The 22263-nt window shown below is 35.7% G+C and overlaps 1 protein-coding gene across 3 annotated transcripts in view; it reads left to right on the top strand.

Moving 5' to 3' along the window:
• The window catches only part of LOC145683815 (endothelial lipase-like), a 472564-nt gene that overhangs the window by 224041 nt on the left and 226260 nt on the right, over positions 1-22263 (top strand). The window contains exon 1 of one of the 3 annotated variants that reach the window (XM_081755409.1): positions 9353-9432. The exons of the other annotated variants lie outside the window; for them this stretch is intronic. Coding sequence (XP_081611535.1) covers positions 9354-9432 — 79 coding nt within the window. The 5' untranslated portion in view covers position 9353. Of the gene's footprint in view, positions 1-9352; positions 9433-22263 lie in introns of those variants that run through there. 3 annotated transcript variants of the gene reach the window in all.

Here is a 22263-nt window from a genome sequence, read left to right as displayed (position 1 = left end):
TGGAGCATAAGGGGTTTAGATCAGGTGACCCGGTTGGCCAAAATTCTTTTAACAATAAGAACTTAGAGAAAAATATTGGTAAGTAGGGATGGTACCGAGACCGAGACGGACTTTTTATACCGAGACGAGACCGAGACGGACTTTTAAAAACCGAGACGAGACAGAGACCGAGACAGACCTCTATAAATCGAGACGAGACCGAGACGAGACTTGGGTCAGTCTCGTAAGTCTCGGTCTCGTCTCGAATATTGATATTGATATATACTAAAATTGCAATCACTCAAACTTTGTTTCGTTGCTGTGTTAGATAATATGAGAGCGGTTGACTGATGTATATTGGCGTATTTAGGGGGTGGTTATCGGGCTCAAACCCCTCCCGAAATAAATTTGTGATAATTTTTTGCATTGCACGTACAACGCAAATGTTTCTTACTGGTTTCTCAAGCCTCTCCAGAAACTAAATCCACTGCTGATGCAAATAGAATTCTCTCCCCCCCCCTCTCTCTCTCTCTCTCACTCACTCCCTCTCTCTCTCTCTCTCTCTCTCTATATATATATATATATATATATATATATATATATATATATGGTCGCGGTGCCACCCAGGTCCGCCCTGCATAGGTTCCCGGGGCCCAACTTTAATTTTAAATGGAAGCAAGGGGTGAGTGGTACCTCGTTCGATAGATCTTGAAAAACTAAAAAAGCATTGTGGCAAAAGATCTTCCATATCGGGCACTGTATTCAAAATGGCCGACAAGACATGTTGCCTCTATTAGATACAGTTAAAACGTGCAGTACCACTAATATGAAAACGGTTGAACATAAATGAACCGAACAAAAACTCAAATAGAAAATGTCATGTGGCTCATCGATTGATATTGTCGCGGAGGCTTCCAGGGCCACCCTTCATGGAGGCCCAGGGCGCAACCTCAAAATTGTAAATGGAAACATGGGGTGAGTGATACCTCGTTCAATATATCTTTAAAAACTGAATAGAGCTGTTGCAAAAGATTGTTCATATGGGTCACCGTTTTCAAAATGACCACCAAGACATGGTACCTGCATCAGGTAAAACGTGCAGTATCACTAATATGAAAACACCAGAAAAAAATATTCGAACAGGAAATATTCGAATAGGAAGTTTATCATTCTATAGCTCGGGAATGTTGCAACAGTCGAAAAGATGATTAGAGTGAAAGTGACATAATGAAAAGGAAGAAATTTAACTCCTAGAAATTTATCATAACCTCACTCCGCAAGTGAGTGAAGCGGGAAGGATCAGAGAAATTGCAAATGAGAGCCTTAGTGTTTGCAAATTGTATCTACGAAACAAAGTTATTTGAAATGCGTTTTAATAAGAGGTAAATGTCTCTGTAATGGGATAAAGTATGTAAAATTCTTGTTAAATGGTACCTTGCATTTTGATTGCAGGCAATGGTTTGATGCAAAAATGAATCAACTGAAATGCGAAACCAATTTGTCGAACAATGCAATTTTAGAACAATGTTTTCAAACGTTGATTTTGTTCAACAGTCTTCTCCATGATATTGGTTAGCTTCTTTTCCTTCATGTCTTCTTGCATGTGATAGAATATGAGTTTCACTGAGATGTCCACAGTTACATTCCGAATAACTTTCAACGGTAATTTCAGTTGTGATCCTTAGTAACGAAACAATACATACTGATACAGATATGTCCCAAAGATCTTGCACGCATTGCGTTAAATTATCAGGAGCGAAGGGGCGGGCAAAATGTTGTTAAACTTGAATTTCGCCTTATTTTTCTCACCTTATTTCACTTTATTTTTATTCATTATAGTAACAGTCATTTGTACACACAAGTGCTTCAGACAAACCATATCTATTGAAAATAAAAGTGAGGTTCTCATTTGAGATTTTACCATTCATTCCCGCTTCACCCGCTTACGGACAGAGATCGGAAAGATAATTTTCTATCATTTTCTCTTTCGCATAATGTTAATTATACTTTAATAATATTTTTCTCCGTTGCATTATACTCGAGCCGTGGAATGATAAATACCCTCTGTGCTTTCCTATACGAGTTTTATTCTGTTCATTTATCTCCAACTATTTTCATATTAGGGGGCTAGTGGTACTGGACGTTTTATCTGATACAGGCACCATGTCTTGGCGGCCACTTTGAAAACGGTGACCCATATGAAAAATATTTTGATACAATACTGTTTAGTGTTTCAAAATGTATCCAACAACGTATCACTTGACCCATATTTCGGTTCAAAATTTCTAAGTTTGGCCCCCTTGAAAGGCAGCAGTGGAGCACTGCGAGAACAGTAATCGACGCGCCCCATGCCTTTCCTCTTTCACTTTCTGACTGTTTGTTTACCTCTAACTGTTTTCATATTAGTGGTACTGGACGTTTTATCAGATACAGGCGCCATATCATGGCGGCCATCTTGAATACGGTGACCAATATGAAAAATCTTTTACCACAACGCTTTTTACTTTTTAAAGATCTATGGAACGAGGTATTACTCGTCCCATGTTTCCATTTAAAATGTTAAAGTTTGGCCCTGGTACCTCATGAAGGGTGGCCCCGGGAGGCGCCGCGACAACACCATTCAGTGTGCCCCATGGCATTTCCTATTTGAGTTTTTCTTCGGTTCATTTATGTTCAACCGTTTTCGAGATATCTCCGTGGAAAGATTAAATATATACATATATCCGTGGACCCAGTATATGATCAAGGGAAGGGCTAAACCATGGTTTGCCGCTTTATCCAGTGTAAAGAAAGTAGGATTGAAACTCATTTTATCCAGTGTATACCTGAGCGTTAAGGGGGGCTATAGTCCCTATAGCCCTCCCGTATGATCTGCGAAATATATATATTAAAAATGTGAAATTTTGTACCAAGTTGGGAAATTCTTCTAGATACTCTGCAATATCACTAGATAAACAATGTTCCTAAAAGCAAAATAAAGTCGTATTTTCTCAAATTGCGCTACGTAAAGTATTACATATTTCTAATTTAGTTATTTAACAAAACCACAATAGCCCATACATTATTTAGTGTGACAAAGAATAACACAGAATCATTAACATCATCAACATTTTGGAAATTTCTAATAACTCAAATGGCATGGACGGTGCAATGCGCATCAACTGTATCTTAGCTTCAAATACTGTGATCATGGTATAATATATTTCGAATGAATGAGGGAACAAAGTTACAAGAAACGGAAAATTTAAATGTTTCTAAAGATTTTACTTCGAAAACGCGCTGACATATCACGTCTCATCATGCAGATGCTTCGACAAGACTTAAATGCTTATAACGCCATTTACAACAACTGTTATTTCACATCGTTTCAGAGATACCAAACACATTGGTAGTGATTGTTATACTGCTTAAAATGACGTATTTGTATTAAATTTTTATAATGATTATTGCTTTCCTTTGCTTCTATAACATTACAACAATAGTTTTTGGTGGTTTTAATTACAACAAGTCGCAGTTACATTATTTTAAGCAGCGTTGCCCACTTAAATAAATTGCTAAATATTATTCTAAATATGTACAAATAACGTAGATGAACTGCATGATATTTTAAAATTACTCGTAGTTTGTTTTATGGTGTAAGAATGCTTTCAAGAGAAGACGTTTTTCATAGTTTTTGAGCTACTTATAATGTTAATGTTTAAGTCTTCGTTCCAGCAATACACGCAAATGCAAATTGTAACTGATACATTTTCAGTAACACTAGTTGTTCCTCCTAAGCCTTAGGCCTGGTGTACACTTCAGATTAAGACCGTGTTTAATTAAAAGTTCTAATTACACACTAATTACATATCATTTGATTTAGTTTGACCACCGATCACATCAAACTCGACCCATACCACATACCTATATGCAATTATTCAAGGACTTACAGTTAGTAATACACAGTGTTCACTTTTGTTTTGTATGTTTTGTTTTAGTTTAACGTCCCACAGTTATGCTAGGGCTGCTAAAGGAGACGTGGAGCTAATGATTATAAGTGGAATCCGAACCACTTCGGTCGTTCAACTTTACCCCTACCGGAAATCGAACTCGAGACCACTCGAACCGAAATCAAGAGTGCTAGCCGCTAGACCAAATGGGGGTTCTCACATTATGTTGATTTAAATCATTCAGTCAGTGTTGCCAGATTCGAAAATTAAAAAGTAGCGTGTCTGTACTCCGAAAGTAGCGAATTCGAACTATTTGTAGCCCAAATATATAGAAATGAATACCGATGGTGCTAATGAAATAATTTAATATGAGCTGGAAAATGTGCTGGACGTATTGCAAGAAGAAATTATGATCGATGGACGAAAACAATTCTAGATTGGACACCACAAGACAAAAACAGCCTAGGAAACCCCCGCATACAAGAAGGTGTGACGAAATCAAGAGCCACTGAGGAGTAACCTGGAAAAGAATTCCCCAAGTTAGATAGTTGTGAAGACTTGGAAAAACCTTCATCCAGCAATGGATTGATAAGGGTTGATTATGATAGTGGTGATGATTTTATTATATCTAAACCTCGGAGGTAAACTAAACCAAGTCATAATTTCGTAATTTTACAGAAGCGAAAAACTGGTTCCTCAACTAAGACTATATACATAACTTTTACTAGGTAAGGTAGGGTAAAAATGGATCCACAATTTAATGAAAGTCGTAGAACGAAAAAAGTATTTTTGACTATTCAATCCATCATGTTGCAGCAAAACTACGAAAATTAACACAAAAGAAAACTAGAAAGTTAAGAATCACTTGTTTTGGCGAGTAAGAAAAAAATAGATACAGATAACTCGAATTACCTATATACTTATATAATATGTATGTCCATGTTTCGCAAGTAATTTTTAATCAATATAAAATTTCAACTTAAGGAAAGCAAGATTAGTTTTCTCGAATAAAGATTGCATGCACCGTTGAGAGCTCAGGAATAAGATTATTCTATGTTACGGCACTGGATATGTGCTTACGTAATGCATTAAGACCTTATGAAGTGTATAATAAACAGAATGCACTTAAAATGAGACGCGAATTGTGCCAAACATTGGACTTTAAAACTAACTTGTTTTGTGATCCAACTCGAGACCTCACATAGCAAAGATGAGTGTAGTAGCTCCTACCACAAGGTTCAGGACGTACGTGTTATAAAGTGTCAATTAAACACGGAGATGTGAAATGGTAATAAAGCATTTTATCAATTTCAAACAAAATACGTATATTGTAGTAATAATTTATCCTATTTGTTAAGATAATGAAAGTTATATTCTGTTTTTAAAATGACAGTCAAAGCAGAATGTATTGAATAATAAATGAGAAATTGTAAAGTTTCAATTTCGGTACGATTAAATACATCCATGCTGCTATGTGTTACGTTATCCGTCAGGAGGTATTGAACAATTCTGATTCAAAGGAAGGAAATAAACTACTGTATAGTACTGGAGTTAATTTAATAGAGTTTAATTGTATAGGCAGTTCTGAGGTTATATGAGACAAAGCCTATTGTTGAAAGTGAAATATGGGTTCTATTAGGGTTTTAGGGTGATATACCCACTGATCATTGAACCTGGAATACGCGCATGGAAAGCATTAGCACTAGCAAATTAGCTATGAAGAGGTACACCATATCATAATTCTAAGTCAAAATGAAAGGATAAAATATGCGGAAACGACAGACTGTACGAGAATAATACTTTCACTATTTTAATTTCACGCTATTTATTTCGAGACTTTCGAGACGAGACCGAGACTTGGTGCTCGAGACGAGACCGAGATCGAGACAAGCATCTGTTGACCGAGACGAGACCGAGACCGAGACGGTGATTTTTTACTCGAGACGAGACCGAGACCGAGATCGTTATTTATCAACCGAGACGAGACCGAGACTGTACAAAGTCTCGTCCCGTCTCGTCTCGATACCATCCCTATTGGTAAGAGCGTCGTTATTTGTAAAGGCCAGTGATCAAAGGTTATCGTTAGCGGATATTGGAATACGCTGTCAGATTGAGCTTCATGATATAGGGAGAGTTATTAGAAATATCAGTCCCATCTACTAAACAATTAAATGAATTGCGTTCTATATTATCGTCTGAACGTAAGCCTGCAGAGGACGTTGATAATGAATATTATTCTAGTTTAAGTGAATTCAGAAATTATGATCGTGTAATTGGGAATGATTTAAACTCTGCAAACATTGTCCATCGAGCTGATGATGTTATTGCCAATATTAGGAACTGTGACACTATGCGTTCATCGATGGTTAGTGATAACCATAAAGTGATTGATTTGGCAACTGTGATCGATGAGAATACAACTCAATCCAATATAGTTAATGCTTGTCAGAATGATGTAGTGGTTGAATCAGCTAATGAGTTAGAGCAATTACAGTAAAATCGTTTAAATTCGAAATTAACTAATTCTTCGTCTTCAAGTAAAAAGAAAAGAAGGAAAAGAAAGTAAAAAAGTAAGAAGACTGCTAGCGATGTGGATAGTAAGGTTCGGGCTTTACTGGAATTCACTGTTTTGAATAATAGTTCCGTAAATGTTATTAGTGAAACTCCGAATGCAGTTATGGATGACAGTTCATCACAAGATTCTGACATCGATATAGAACATGCTAATAAATTTCATTAATTAATAGCAAAAAATAAATAGTTTTTTCCAGCAGATGTTCAAGTACAAAAAAAACAGTTTGTGATATTAAACCTCGACAGTCATCAGTGGGTTCCTATGATTTAAAGTCCCCTACACAATATACTGAGCCTCAGGTCCTTGCATTCGTGGACGAGTTAAAGAAAGAGTAAAGTGACGTAATATCTGATAATATTGGTTGTATAAAAGGCTTTGATGGTCGAATTTATTTGAAAGAACAAAAGCCTTTTAAGGATACTCCTTTCCCTGTACCAAAGGCTAAGGAAAAAATATTTTATGATCATATCGATGAGTTGATTAAACAAGGTATACTCACTGAAGTTGATCATTCCAATTATGGAAGCAGTTGTTTTCTAGTTCGTAATAAAAATAACACTTATAGAATTGTCGGAAATTACTGTAAGGCGAATGAACTCATAGTTAATGATGTTTTTCCTTCCCCGAATTTGGAGGAATGTTTAACAAGCCTAGCAGGCATGTCAGTATTTAGCAGGTTAGACTGAAAGAAAGCATACCAACAAATCCTATTGCATAAAAGCTCTTGTGAGATTACTACTATTGTAACACTAAGGGGTTCCTACCAATACAATAGTTCCCGCGCGAATTAAGACTGGCAGTGACACTTTGGCTCGAGGGATGCAAAAGGTATTAGGAGACATGAAAGGAAAGGGTGTAAGGATATATTTTGACGATTTATTTTTATTTTCATCAACTATTGAAGAACACAAGATTCTTCTGAAAGAGGTTTCAGATAAGTTGCGCGCTTTTGCTGTTACTATTTCTCCAGATAAGAGTATTTTCTTTTACAAACGTATAAACTATCTTGGGTTTGTAGTTGATGGAAATAATGTTCAAATAGATCAAAGTAGAATATCAGCAGTTCAAAATATTCCCCCACCTCGAAATAGACGTGGTGTGTTAAAAATATGTGGTCTTTTTTCTTATTTTGGAAAATTTATTGCACATTTACAAGATCTAATGGCACCACTGAGTGAATTGCGTTCTGCTAAGAAACCTCTTGAGTGGAAGGCGGAACATCAAGCTTGTTCAGATCAGTTAAAGGAAGCACTCATCGATAATGTGGTTTTGAAAACGCCTGATTTGTCTAAATGCTTTGTGATCCATGTTGATTGGTCAGGAAAAGCTGTGGCTGTATGCGTGTCATAATATAATCGCCTTCTCCCTGTAGGGTTCAATTCGAAGAAACTATCTGAAGCAGACAGACACAGAAGCATCTATGAAATAGAATTTGTTAGTCTTGTTCGCACAATAGAACGCTATAAGCATTATCTAATAAATGAATTTGATGTTTGTACCGACAACAAAGCACTTAGTTGGATATTAGGTAATGCTAAAAAGTTGCGAAAGTATCGCCCACTTGTTGAAACACTTTGTCAATTCTCTTTCAAATTAAAACATATAAAATCACAGGAAAACATAGTTGCTGATTTTCTTTTTACACGTAAGTACGATCCGTTCGAGTTCAGTCAAATAGATGGGCCGATGGGTTTGGCAATTATAAAAACAAATTTAAATGTTGCCAACTCATGGACTTTACCTTTGATAAAGGAACCACTTAAAGATCTTGAGAGAAAGGACGAAAGGGCACTATAAAAGAAATTGAGAATGGTCGGAATGTTGGAAATTACATTCTCAGTGAAGGATTACTTATGAAAAAGACTAAGGCTCTTTATTATCCTTATAATATTGTAATCCCATCCGATCTCCGCATTCCTGTTATTCAGTTTCACCATGATCATCGATTGACGGGTGGATATTCCGGTTCCTTCCGTACGTTACACAAAATAATAGGAGGGAATCGTAGATGACGTAAAGAATTACGTCAAGACTTGTGATCTTTGTCAGGGAATAAAGGAATGTAATAAGAAGAAAATGGGTCATTTGTAATCAACACATCGCTCCAGAATATTAGAAAACGTAATGGTCGATGTAAGTGGTCCATTATCTGTCTCTAAAGGATTTAAATATATCTTAATCGGCGTCGATAATGCAACTAGGTATGTTTTTTCAGAGAGATTAAGAATTTTGTCCGCTTAGACTATATGCAAGAAACTACTTGAAGTTTTCTGTCGATTATATTTTGCGGAGACCCTCTCGTCAGATAACGCTTCTGTCTTTGTTTTCAAACCTTTAAATTTTTTTGTTATAGTCATAGTATAAAACATATTAAAATGAGCCCTTATCACGCTGAGGCGAATTGTGCAGAGCGTTTTATTAAAAGGCTGAAAATTTCCCTCATAGCGTATTTTGGTGATAATCAACAAAATTGGTCTGAGGCAATTCCATAATTTCAATTTATGTTAAATCTTTGTGAGTACTCTGGACTGAAAGCTATCCCATCTGAATTATTTTTGGACGTCCATTACTAACTAATTTAGAAATGAGGTGGGAAGTGTCAGAGTTCGACTTCAATACACATAATAGTTCAGAAATCTGGAAAAATGCCTTAAGTAACATGGCTAAGAGTTGGGGTACTAGAAAAAAATTAATGCAGCAGAGACGTCGAACTGTGGTAATTAATGTGGGAGATTTGATATTATTAAAAACCCACGTAAAATCCTCTTTGAAAGATAAAATAAATAAATCATTATTTTAAAAATGGTGTGGTCCATTTATTGTGCAAAGATTTTTAACTCCTAATACCGTGCTTGTGTCTAATCCTCAGGATGCTTGAGATAGCTGGGGACGATCGCATGCATCTGAAATTAAAAAGTACTATCCCCGAAGAATGTAAAAAACTTCAAGGTAAGAATGACAATTTTAAACAAACAGCACTCGACCTACACACTTTTGTAAAAATACAATGATTAAAATTTAATGTAAATAAATATTATGTGTAAGTTGTTTATTTTATGAAAGCATATTGTGTTTGTTAAGAATTAAATTCTTGTCTTTTAAATCTGGCCAGATAAAGTAAAATTTTATATATAAATGAGATTCATAATGTTGCCTAAATGAAAGGGAAAATATTTCTAAAAAATGTATTGATTTTAGTCAGATAATTGTAAAAAATAAAAATAAAATAGAAATAATATTTTAATGTGTTAATAAAACTTTGTGTAATTGTTATTAATTCCTGTTTATTTTTATGTTTTTGCTTGAGTTTTCGAGACGCCAACCCGAAAAAATTTAGATAATCCGAATAGAAATAAAAAAATTTTACTGTGTAAAAAAATTTTTCGCGGAGGGGTAAGTTGTAATAGTTCATACATTGGAGACGCCACTGGATCACATTCCTTGCGAAATACCTCTCCGCTGGTTTGACGGCTTAGAAAACAACCCCTAGAAATATGGACGAGTCTATTTAACCTAATCAAGTTAAATATAAATGAATAAAAATTGTTAAATAAAATACTTATTGTTTACATGAAAAGAAAGAAGAAATATTTAGATAACGTATGTTGTTAACAGAAATATTGGATTATGTGAACTAAAAGTAATAAGAGGTTGTAGTTATGACGATGTGGCAAAAACGCATTCCTTCCCTGCCCGTGGCTTCGTAGGTAGTGGGATGTCAGTTGTGATCTGTCGCTGCTTCCGCTGTGTGTTACTGCGAGTAGCTGGCGCTGGCTGTTTGCTTCGAGTATTTGTCGAATGACTGAGTCCAGGATTGAGTTTGTTGAAGAAAACTGTCGTTGTTTGCTTGTTTGCTGGTAGTTGGTTCTGTATTTCTTTCTTTGGATTTATTAACATTGGGCACAGAGAGAGAAAGAAATAGGAGGGTAAGCAAATTGCGGATAATTAAAGGTAAGAAACAAGTTTAGTTAAGTTCCCTTTCTATCCTTTCTGTGCCTTTGTGACATTTAATGTGAGTGTTCGGTGGAGATTTGCACCAATTGGTTGATCAGTCTAATTTTGTTAACAAGAAATCAAACTCGGATCAATTTCTGTATTTAAAAGAAAGTAACCAGAAATTGCAAGACAAGTTTTAAGAAAGTCTAACGTATTCAACTATTAAGTAATCATTACTTAAGTTACTAGCGTGTGTGGTTTGTTGCTGCCTCGTTCTCTTAAGTAATTAGTTCCCGAAATACTACCTTACGTCATTTGTTTCTGAATCATTCATATATTAGAAAGTTGTCAAATCCTTGAAAGTCTTGATTAAATTGGAAAATCGATTTATTAACAAAGGTATTGTATATTGTATCTTGAAGTAAATATTAATTATTGTAAGGTAGATTGCATAATTGAAGGAAATTATTACTTGCATATATATTCAACTCAATGTTCATTTCAAATTATTTATTCAGCTGTTGTGATTTTGAATTATTGTTAATAAATTGTTATGAGATGAGAATTAGCTCTGATTTGCCATAATACTTTGAAAAACTGAATAATATTAAGTCTTGTTTTCTTGAAATTTTCTCTACTGCTTGCGGTAACCTTAGTGGATACGAGCTTCTGGTCTTGTGGGCTAAAGATTCCTTTCTTTTTTTTTAATTTGAAATTTCAGTGTTGAGTCCTATCGGACCGAGATCGAGGGGCATTACACCTTTACAATGCTATATGTATTAAGCCATGAAACCCAAATCACTAACTTAAAATTTTGCAATTTAAATTCTGAACTTAAAACATCCTATCATTTATTCGGAGATTTTTAGTGCTTCCGTATGAAAGATAGAAGGTAAAGCGTCTCGCGAAACCTTGAACATTATTCTGCTGCTGCATTTATTTATCTTGCATCAACCTATAGAAGCGTAAGAGTAACAGCCACGTAAGAAGTCCAAAGATTCGCGCTGTGTAGTAGTACCTCCGGAAATATGTTTGATGAACTGTCTACGTTTACAGGGATGCCTATCTCCATTTTAAGGTGGAATTGAAAGTCACAGATACAGAGCGCTATTTCTTCTTATTTGCTTTTATTTTAAACCTACTTTCGAACCCCCTCTATAAAATGTTAAATTGTTGTAACGAACCCCTTAAGAACATTAGTCCCTATATGTCCCTATGTGACAATATATATTGTCCCTATGTGTCTCCAACATCAGAATTAAAAAAGAAGACCCACTCGTTCGAATTTTGAAAAAGAGTAACCTTTTTGTCTTGGTCTGGGGCCCTGACCAAGGTACCCTACTGTGACGCACAGACACAAAGATAGATAGGTAGACACACAAACACAAACTCCATTTATATTAGATTTTTCGTTCAATATTTCTGCAGATGGAAGATTTGAAAAATACAAAAATCTGGCCATTGTAGAAGTAATAAATTATGTAATATTTAGTATGTATCAACAAATTATTTTATGCAGCAAACTATATGACTTGATATCCACCTTTCCTAATACCTTTTGCTCAGATCAGTTTAATTAATGAACTTATCAACATATTTTCCAATAGTAACAAACACATTTCTTTTCACGAAATATGTCAGTAATAAACCTCAAACCATATATCTGGAAATAATAAAGCTGCTAAATATGGTATTGAGCATTCTATCAACTCTAGTTTTTTGTAAACATTTAATAAATGCCCTGAAAAGAGTGTAACTTACTTAACGAACAGCATGACAAACTTTATGAATTACGGACACTTTCAATAAAGAAATTGGTATGGAAGCTTTGTAGGATATCTGAATTCAAAGAAAGAGCTATTAATATTCTCGCCGAAATGAAGAACAAGGTATGGAGCTCATTTACAAGAACGTAAGTTATTAATTAGGTATGGCATTTTGCATTAGGTATTAATTAAGGTGTTGTAAGGTGATTGGTTTTTTACTTCTGTCGTTTTTTTTATTTACTTTAAAGCTCATTTCCAAAGTAGTTAGAAATGACTATCCCTAAGGAGGGTATGGGGAAGAAATGGCCCCATTTCTTGCAAATGAGGTACAATTCAGAAATCTTTGCTTCGGGAAAAAATACTATTCACCAAATATCACTAATTATAAAATGTTATACTTAAAGGAAGAGAGTAAACATATGTCTTGCAAACAATATATATATATATATATATATATATATATATATATATATATATATATATATATATATATATACAGTGAAACCTGTCTATGGCGGCCAACATTGGTTCCATTGAAAAGTGGCCAACTTACAGAAAATAAGTCTGGTTCGTATATTTTTAGAATAGGATTTCTAGTATTAGTTGGTTTTCATTAAGCAATGGCACGACAGCTACCTTAAAATAATGTACATAAATTAATCATTTAACTACTATTTCTTAATGAGCTACAAGTGTTCCCCTCGAAGCAAAAGATGTTTTGAGAAGTGGTTAGGGAATTCATATTTCAAAACCTCCACTACCTTTTGAAAAGAAGTCATGTGCCAATAGTTGAGAATTGAGATGGTTTGTTTTAGCCTTGAGAATATTCCGGAATTACCAAAGCTCTCCACTGATGAAAGAAGCTGATAGGCTATAGCTAATGATTTTACCAAAACATTACCAGGGTAAACAAGTACGTGGAATCATTTCCGGAATTCCTGCACGTGTTTTTTCATATTCATGTCTTCCTTCACCAACCCTTTATCAGGGTAAAGTTCTGGGCTTTGACTTCCAAGAACAAATTGTGGGTATCTATGCTTCTTTGTCTCCACGTACAAATATAGAACATCTGCCTCGCAAATGGGAATGCGAAAGAGTCAATAAAAATAACAAAATGGTACTTTGCGTGGCCAAGATATGCAGGTAAATTTGTCATTATCATCATAGGGTAAGCATTGTTTCAATGTGGCCAACTTGACAGGTTTTACTATATACATATACATACACACACACACACACACACATATATATATATATATATATATATATATATATATATATATATATATATAACATACATTGTGGCCCAGTTTAATTTTTCCACGGAAATATCTTAAGAACGGTTGAACATAAATGAAGTGAACAAAAACTCAAATAGGAAATACCATTGGGTAAATCGAAAGGTGATGTCACGGGTGCCCCTAGAGCCGCTCTTCAACGAGGCACGAGGCCAACTTAAAAATTTTAAATGGAAACACGGGGCGAGTGACACTTCATTCGATAGATCTTTAAAAACTAAAAAGCGATGTAGCAATCGGTTTTTCATATAGGTCACCGTATTCAAAAACGCCTCCAAAATAAGTTACGTATATCAGATAAACGTCCTGTAGCACTAATATTGAAACGGTTGAAAATAAATAAACCAAAGAAAAACTCAGATAGGAAAGTCATGGGGCAAATGGAATATTGTTGTCGCGGTGCCCCAGGGCCACCTTCAATTGGGGCGGAGGCACAACTTAGAATTTTAAAACGAAAATATGGTCACGTGATACATCGTTCGATAGATCTTAATACACTAAACAGCGTTGTGGCAAAAGATTATTGATATGGGTCACCCTTTTCAAAAATAGCCGCCAATACATCTTGCCTCTTTCAGATACAACGTCCAGTATCACTAATATGGAAACGGCTGAAAATAATACCGGATGAACAGAATAGAACTCTTATAGGAAATCATAGATTGTATTATTCATTCGACGCCTCGAGAATAACCCAGCGCAGAAAAGATTATTGAAGTATAAGTGATAATGCTAAAGATGAAATTTGACTCTTAGAAAATTACCTTTCCGATCTTGTTCCGTAAGTAGGTGAAATAAATGGTAAAATTTCAAATGAGAACCCCCACATTTACCTGCAATAAGTATGGTTTGTCTGAAACACTTGGTTGAGTTGAGTTGAATTGATTCTGTGTTTAACGTCTCGTTCAGCAGCGAGGCTATGTGAGACGTGGACCTAGTGATTAAAGTGCAATCCGAACCACACGTGCTCCCGCAGGGAATTCAACCCGGGCCTCCCACGCCAAAGACCCGTACGCTAACCGCTTACCCACGGAGAGCCCCTGAAACACTTGGGTGTACAAGTGATTGGTACTATAATGAACCAATATTCTGCAGACGACTTTTGAGAAAACCAACGTTTCTACACATTGTTCTAAAATTGCATTGTTCGACTAGTTGGTTTCGCATATCAGTTGATTCATTTTGCACAAAATATTGCCTGGAATCAAAATGGAAGGTACCGTTGAATAAGAATTTTACCTGCTTTTTCCCATTACTGACATATGTCATAAAAAAATATGTATCAGATAATTTTGTTGTGTAGATACAGTTTGCAAAATCTAAGGTTCTCGTTTGGAATTACACCGTTCCTTCCCGTCGCCTTCACCAACTTATCGTTGGACCGTTTTGTAGGCGTTAGATTTCCTTATGCATTATGTCATCTTTACTCTAATCATCTTCTCTCTTGCAAAATGTTCGAGCCGTGGAATGATAAATACCCTCTGTGATTTCCTATAGGAGTTTTATTCTGTTCATCCATTATTATCTTCAACCGTTTCCATATTAGTGTTACTGGAAGTTTTATCTGATACAAGTAAAACGTCTTGGTGGCCCATATGAACAATCTTTTGCCACAACGCTGTTTAATCTATGAAGATATATCGAACGAGATATCACGTGACTCATATTTTCATATAAAATTTCCAATTTGGGCCTAGTCTAACATGAAAGACGGCCCTGGGAACACGGCTACAGCATTACTTGATTTGCCCCATGACTTTCCTATTTCAGTTTTTGTTTGGTTCATTTATGTCCACTCGTTTCTATATTAGTTCTACTGGACGTTTCTGTGACACAGGTAACATATTTTGGCGGCCATTTTGAACACGGTGACCGATATGAAAAATCTTTTGCCACAGCGCTTTTTATATTTTAAAGATCTATCGAATGAAGTGTCACTCGCCACATGTTTTCTCTTAAATTTTTTAAGTTGTCTCCGGGCCACCTTGAAGAGCGGCCCTCGGGGCATAACGACATCGCCGTTTGATTTGCCAAATGGTATTTCCAAATTCAGATTTGGTTCAATTTATTTATGCTCAAACATTTTCGAGATATTTTCGTAAATAGATTAAAACGGACCTCCATGTATATATAATGTGTCTAACCTGCTACTGGTTTAACGTCCCGCTCAGCAGAGAGGCTATATGAAAAAAGGTATGTGTGTCCCAATTTAATGCTAGAATCTTTCTACAAACTTCACTCATCGTCCGTTTCAAAAGAATCATATTGTACATTATTTATTATTTCCGTAATTTCTAGGAGTAAAAATACGCTACTATCATAAGAACCACGACTTGTCGCGGTGGTATTCATAGCCAAAAGCTCAACTAAAAAGAAGTGACTGCTAAGCAAACTACAAGAAGGATATTGAAACAAGCATACACACTTGCACTGATTAATAGAAAAGTGGAAAACAAAAATAGCTAAATGTTTTTGCCTTTTCGTTACTCATATCTTTTTGTGAATATATACTTGACAAAGCATGTCATTTAAATCTACGTAATACGTGACCTGTACGCATGAAGGTGAAAAATATTCGTGAAAAGTAAACAGAAGGGAGTAGTTGTTGTATTCTAACAGTCAACTCAATGTTCAACTAACAGAACTGACCTTGATATGTACGTCTAACTAAACACCTTGTAACAAGGGGGTAACTAATTACCATGGGTCCCTTGCAGCTATACAGCGAGGTGTGTGCGTTCTGACTAACTCCCTCTCTGAGCCTGGCTGTGTTTGCGAAAATATTGTTTGTTTTTCTTGCATTGGGTTAGGATTAAGAAGGTACCCTTGCACACCTTGGAGAGTGGGACGGAGTAACAAAAAATGATTGAAAGCCGACCGATGTTAATATAGAGTTAATAGTTTCGAGCAGTGGCCTATACTGGTTTGAAGGCATGGGCTACTATACCTTATATACTATTATTATAATTAATGATAATAATAATAAAAAAAGTAATAATAATAATCATCATCATTAAATTTGCATAACAATGAACAAAAAGTGGTTAATATGTTTCTTTGAACTTTTGTTTTGAGACCATTAATGTTTTCCACCGTAAATGAAATTCCATCATACATTTGTGAAGTTCTCGTTGATTGCATTCGCAAAATATTAATTTTTAAAATTGTAACTTCCATCAAAAGACGCCCCTGTTACTGACGTTGGTTGTCACTCCTTAACAGTCTTCGCAAAAATTCTGAGTATAGTAATGTAGCGCAAAAACGCAGGCAGTAATTATAATTGTTATGTTTATTATCGCTACCTCAATCCAAAACTTTTGCGGTCATAAACTATTCTCGCTATTCTCGGGCGGTTTTGTTGCGCGGACCTTTTGAGCCAGGTCCTTTGAATGAGGGGCGTTTGATTCGGGCCATTTGAAAGGGGCACTTTTGGCAGCGGCACTTTTTCACCCGGGCCCGTTTGACGCATAGCCTTTAGACTTGTATCATTTTGTCGAGGGACCCTTTAACCCGAGCTCTTTTTATGAGTGGCATTTTGATTCGAACCCTTTTGACAAGGGCGCTTTTGGAGAGGCGCTTTGATTCGGGACTTTTTGCGCAGGCCATTTGACCCGTGCCCATTGACGCGGGGCCTTTTGACCCAGTGTCCGCGGTGGCTCAGTGGTAGAGCGTTCACCTCCGCTGCTTGGAGTCCCGGGTTCGATTACAACCCACGCCAATTGAACTTGTGATGGACAAACACCGTGTGCGTGCCTCGTTTGACACAGAGCCTTTTGACTTCGGTCATTTTGTCGTGGAACCTTTTTGACCCGGCCTCATTTTTTGAGGGGCCTTTTGACTCGGTCCCTTTTAATACAGGGCCGTTTGACTTGGGACCTTTTGTAACGGGCCAATTTCTCACCTGGGCCCGTTCGACGCACGGCCTCTGAGCTCTTGTCATTTTGTCGTCGGACTCGTTTGACCAAGACTCTTTTTTGAGGGGCTTTTTATTTCGTCTCCTACCAATTCACTCCCTTTTAACCCGGAAACTTTTGACGCAGGCCCTTTTGATTTGCGTCAATTTGTCGTGAGAACCCTTTTGACCCGGGCCCTTTACATGTAGGGCGTTTTGATTTGGGACTTTTGACTCGCATCCTTTTGTAGCGGAGACCTTTTCACCCGGACCCTTTTGATGCCGGGCCGTTTGACTCTGGGGCCGCAGTGTTTGTGGTACAGCGTTCACATCTGCTGCTTGAGATCCCGGGTTCGATCCCAGCCCATGTCAATTGGACTTTGTGGTAGACAAACAATGGGTGCATGGTTTTTGATGGGGTTGTCCCGTTTCTTCCCAACATTCTTCATTCCACCATTTCTTTCATTACTCGCCATCACCGTCTCCATTAGCCTAACCGTCATACTTGTGGGACGTAAAACTCAGACATTTTCTATATCGATCTTTGCCCCCCCCCCTGGTGGAAAAAATTCTGTGGGTGTTAGTGATTATGATGTTGCATAGTTACTGTTTTATATTGTTCTATACACGGACTAAATACTTCTGTGTTTTATATAATAATGAGAACCTTATTTACATTTATTACGGTCCTTTCTTGACGACAGCGAACGTTCAGCGTAATCAGTTTCCATTCCCAAATAATTACAGTGAGGCGAATGAAATTATTCATGCTCAGATTTAAGAGTTAGAAAAGTGTCCTGCGAATATCTCGTGGTAAATTACTGAAGAGTGAAAAGCGGTAGTGTGGTAATTAGCTCAGTCGGTCCCTATAGTTCCTTAGTGAAAAACATAAATCTTACATATGTTGTATATCTTTCTTTCTCTTCTCTCTACATCATGTCTGGAGATTAATGTTTGGGCAAATAAGCTAGAGTGGCAATTTTAAAAAGTAAGATGATCTACGCTATCAATGACAGATGTTGTGGTGTTTAACTTAACATATAAGGCAACAAATTGAAAAACAGAGATGACAGTGCAACGATGCTTCAAATCTGCGACTTCACTCTCTATACCTATGTTATTTCCCTAGTGAAAATAAAAAATCTTCATAATTAATCACAAATTATCATGCAACCATCCCTTCCTTAGAGTATTGCGAGGTCACATACCCGTCACGGCGATGTAAAGCCACTTTTGGCGATGAAGATACTATTCATAATAGTTGAGGTCATAATGAAAAGAAAATTGTACATTTGAATGAACAGAGTAAAAACTTAAATATTGTAAAATCTTTTTCAATAAGTTTTTTTTTATTCTTTCACTCGAGATTTCGTATTTGTTATTAAAATACTTGCCAACATATCATCATTTTATTGTCCTAACAAACCAATATATGTTCATAGTGAAGTATTTTAAATTAATCGAGCACCTGGGTCTTCAGAATTTAATGTCACGCCTACCCCGCCCGTTACGAAATACTGGCTAAAAGAACCAATATATGTTCCAGGAAAATAGTTTAGAATAGTCAAACCCCTCTTGTGGTGACTATAGTATTTCATGTCACGGAAATACTATCCCACCTTCACGAAATCCTGGCTACGTACCTTCGTCGTGGGTGAAGAGAAATGATGAAATATTTCAAACAGAATCACGCAAGCGAGAATTTCCACTCGCTGCTGTTTTCCGCTGTCTGTTTCGGGATGACATTCTCACCCCCGTGTTTCACTTGTGCTGAAATGATATTTATCCGAAATGCTTGTACTTAAAGAAATTATATTTATACTAATTGGGAAAGAAACACTAGCTAGGAAAATTTTATACAATACGACTTGCTTTCTTCGAAGAATATCTATTGAAAATTGCTTTAAAATATTGCTTTTATTCGGAACTTTTTTGGAAATATGCTTTTTTATGGCGGGAACAGACAAAATATAGCTTTTATTGCTTTTTGAATGTATGTGGGAAATATGCTGGATCCCACAAATCGCCTACATACAAAGTTTCAAAGTTATCAGAACATTAGAACAAAACATGGCAAAATGGCATTTCATGGGCTCTGGTTATGTGTCATGTTTCAGTTTCAAGAAAACTGTTAGAAATCTTATAGTGCGCTTAATAATGATAGAATCTACTTTCATATGTAATTGAACATTTTCTCCTATCCATATTCCTCATTTGCCTCATTACTTCGGCAGAAATTTGCAGCCGCGTTCACCACTTTTCAGAGTGCTTCTATACTTTTGAACCAATCTATAGATTACAATATTAAGAACTTATTAATAATGATAGTTATGCAATTTAATTTAATTATAGCATTATTTTCTCAATTCGTTTCGTATTTCTTTCACAATTATTCTACTCTTTTCATTTTCACAATTAATTAAATATAAACATTTAATCTGCATAATGATAAAAAATGGCTTATGACTCTTGATATTTTATTCAATGAATTAAAAATATACTCGAAAACGGCATTTAAATTAGCATACCATATTAAGAAAATAATTGAATTGTTTAGCGTGTTATCGTCGTTTTCTTGCTTATCCTAACAAAATTATCCACATGCAGCCAGAACGAATTGTATGTTCATTTTTGAGTATATTAATGAGGGAGAAAAGTCCTTCGCACATAGTTGTCAGTACGAAATTCGTTACTCATTGTTACTGGCAGTTCTTCAGGAAGCAATCATGAAGATTTTCTTTGTTTGTATGGTATTTATTCTTTCAACTGTATATTCGTATAACATATGGGCAGAAGACTTTGGTAAGATATATACTTTCTTTGCAAAACTTCTTATGTAAAATAATATTGCAATAACCGAATCGAGAGTCCTAGTATTTGCTTAAAGAAATTTGCAATTTGACTGGGATATGCGAGCAATATGTTTGTCCTTATTAGTACGAAAAGAATGGTTATTTCTTACTATTATTCGATTTTAATATTCAGCACTGTTTAGTGTTACAACATAGCTTCACAAGACAGTTATTTTAGAAAAAAATGCAAAGGGCGCAAAATTAGGGCAGCTCGTATTCACAAGGATAACTATTTTCAAGTGATAGTATAATAAATGGGGGATAACATGAAATTTCAACAACACAGAGTAGAAAATAGAATTTCTTACTTTCATAGTCACACAATAAACATAAGCAGAATTTTATTTAAGGAGAACCTACAGTATTCATATACCAGAATTTTAAGATGACCCTGAAACGGAAAGACAGATGCAACTGAAAACGATTAAATTTACATAGAATAATGTACAAACTAACTGATGAAAAGAACACTTCTCGCTGATTGATTCAGTTTAATTAAGCAAAAAATCACCTATTTACACATGAAAAATTAACCACTTTGTAGTTAAACTGCTACAAGTTGAGGTTTTTCGTTTCGGCTGTGACACACCTGAGCTTGGGAGGTTAATTCAAAAGCTAGAAGAATAAGATTTTATACCCTAGCAAACCACCAAAATTTATTAGAGTGAAGTATTTAGGTTCTTATGGAACGGGCCCTCCACCGGTTAGTTACCCAACGACTTAACACTAGTTCCTACCTTGTGTACATTTGGAAATGGGCTGTGAGTTCACTATTCAAGCATGGCGTAACTACACAAGTTGTTATGTATAAGTGTATGATTGTGTTTGTGTTGAATTTATACATGCGATTTCTACTAGGCAATATGAAGTCGATATGGAACCCACTAGTTTGAAATTTAGAAAAATGCTTTTGAGTGGCGAACCAGTTCCTGTACTTACTTTTTAGCAGCACTTTAACATCCTTTTCCTTTTTGGCGAATAAACCTCAAACTAAAACTGCATTTACGCCTAGAGAGTAGGGGGGCTGTCGTCAGCACCCTTATGTGCAATTGAAATTGCAAAAGATTTTTTAGGGATGATGGTGCGTATGAGAGGAAAGTATCCATCGGAATATGATACCAGGTGCTTTCTTAATCCTATTCTTATTTAACCTTATCAGGAATACTTAAGGTTTAGATTTATGGGTTTTGGGACAAAAAGACGTTTTCCAAAAGTACTTTATTACTACAAAGAATATAGAAAACTTAAAAGGAAGGGTTTATATTATGTGTATTAACAGTAGTTGCTGAAATTTATATATGTAATAATACCAACTCGACTACCACAAAACATATGCGTGTTGCGCAATTCTAGAGCAGAGCCCAAAGTTGCGAACTCAAGTGTGTAAGTTACTTAAGCGTCTTCTATTTGCAGTGGCGAAGGGTGATAGTTTCAAGAGGGTAGGAACAATGTTCTACTACTAATAATAATAATAATAACGATACTACTAGTACTACTACTACTACTATTAATAATAATAATAATAATAATAATAATAATAATAATAATAATAATAATAATAATAATAATAGTAAAATGAAACAGATTAGACATAAATATTTAACTACAGAAATACAAGAAGACGAATTCACATAAATTTAATGTAATTGTAGTTCATCGACAGCACTTATTTGATCCGGATCTCGATTTTCATAATCAAATTGACGTATGTGACTCATAGATGATCTTAATTCGCCATAATGCAATTTAATTGTTTTAAGTGGCGTGATCGGGTGGGGAAGATGGACTATCACATTATCTGTGCTTCACAAGAAATATATGTTGTTTAGTCTACATGTACTGAAACAATCTCTGCTTGTAAAATTTTGTCTTTAATTATATTGTTCAAAACACATTACAAGCATTCAATCAAGATATTTTGTGTGTCACTTAATTCCCCTTTTAAAACAGAATCATACTTAAATAATGAGACTTATATATATATTGTACCAATGCATGCAGAACTCTGTTGCCCTCTGTTTGTTCTATTTTCAACA

The sequence above is a fragment of the Thermobia domestica genome, chromosome 4 (genome assembly GCF_964235325.1).
Source record: "Thermobia domestica chromosome 4, izTheDome1.hap1.1, whole genome shotgun sequence".
Taxonomy (NCBI): domain Eukaryota; kingdom Metazoa; phylum Arthropoda; class Insecta; order Zygentoma; family Lepismatidae; genus Thermobia; species Thermobia domestica.
The sequence above is the reverse complement of the archived record's forward strand: the minus strand, read 5'-3'. Positions and strand labels throughout refer to the sequence as shown.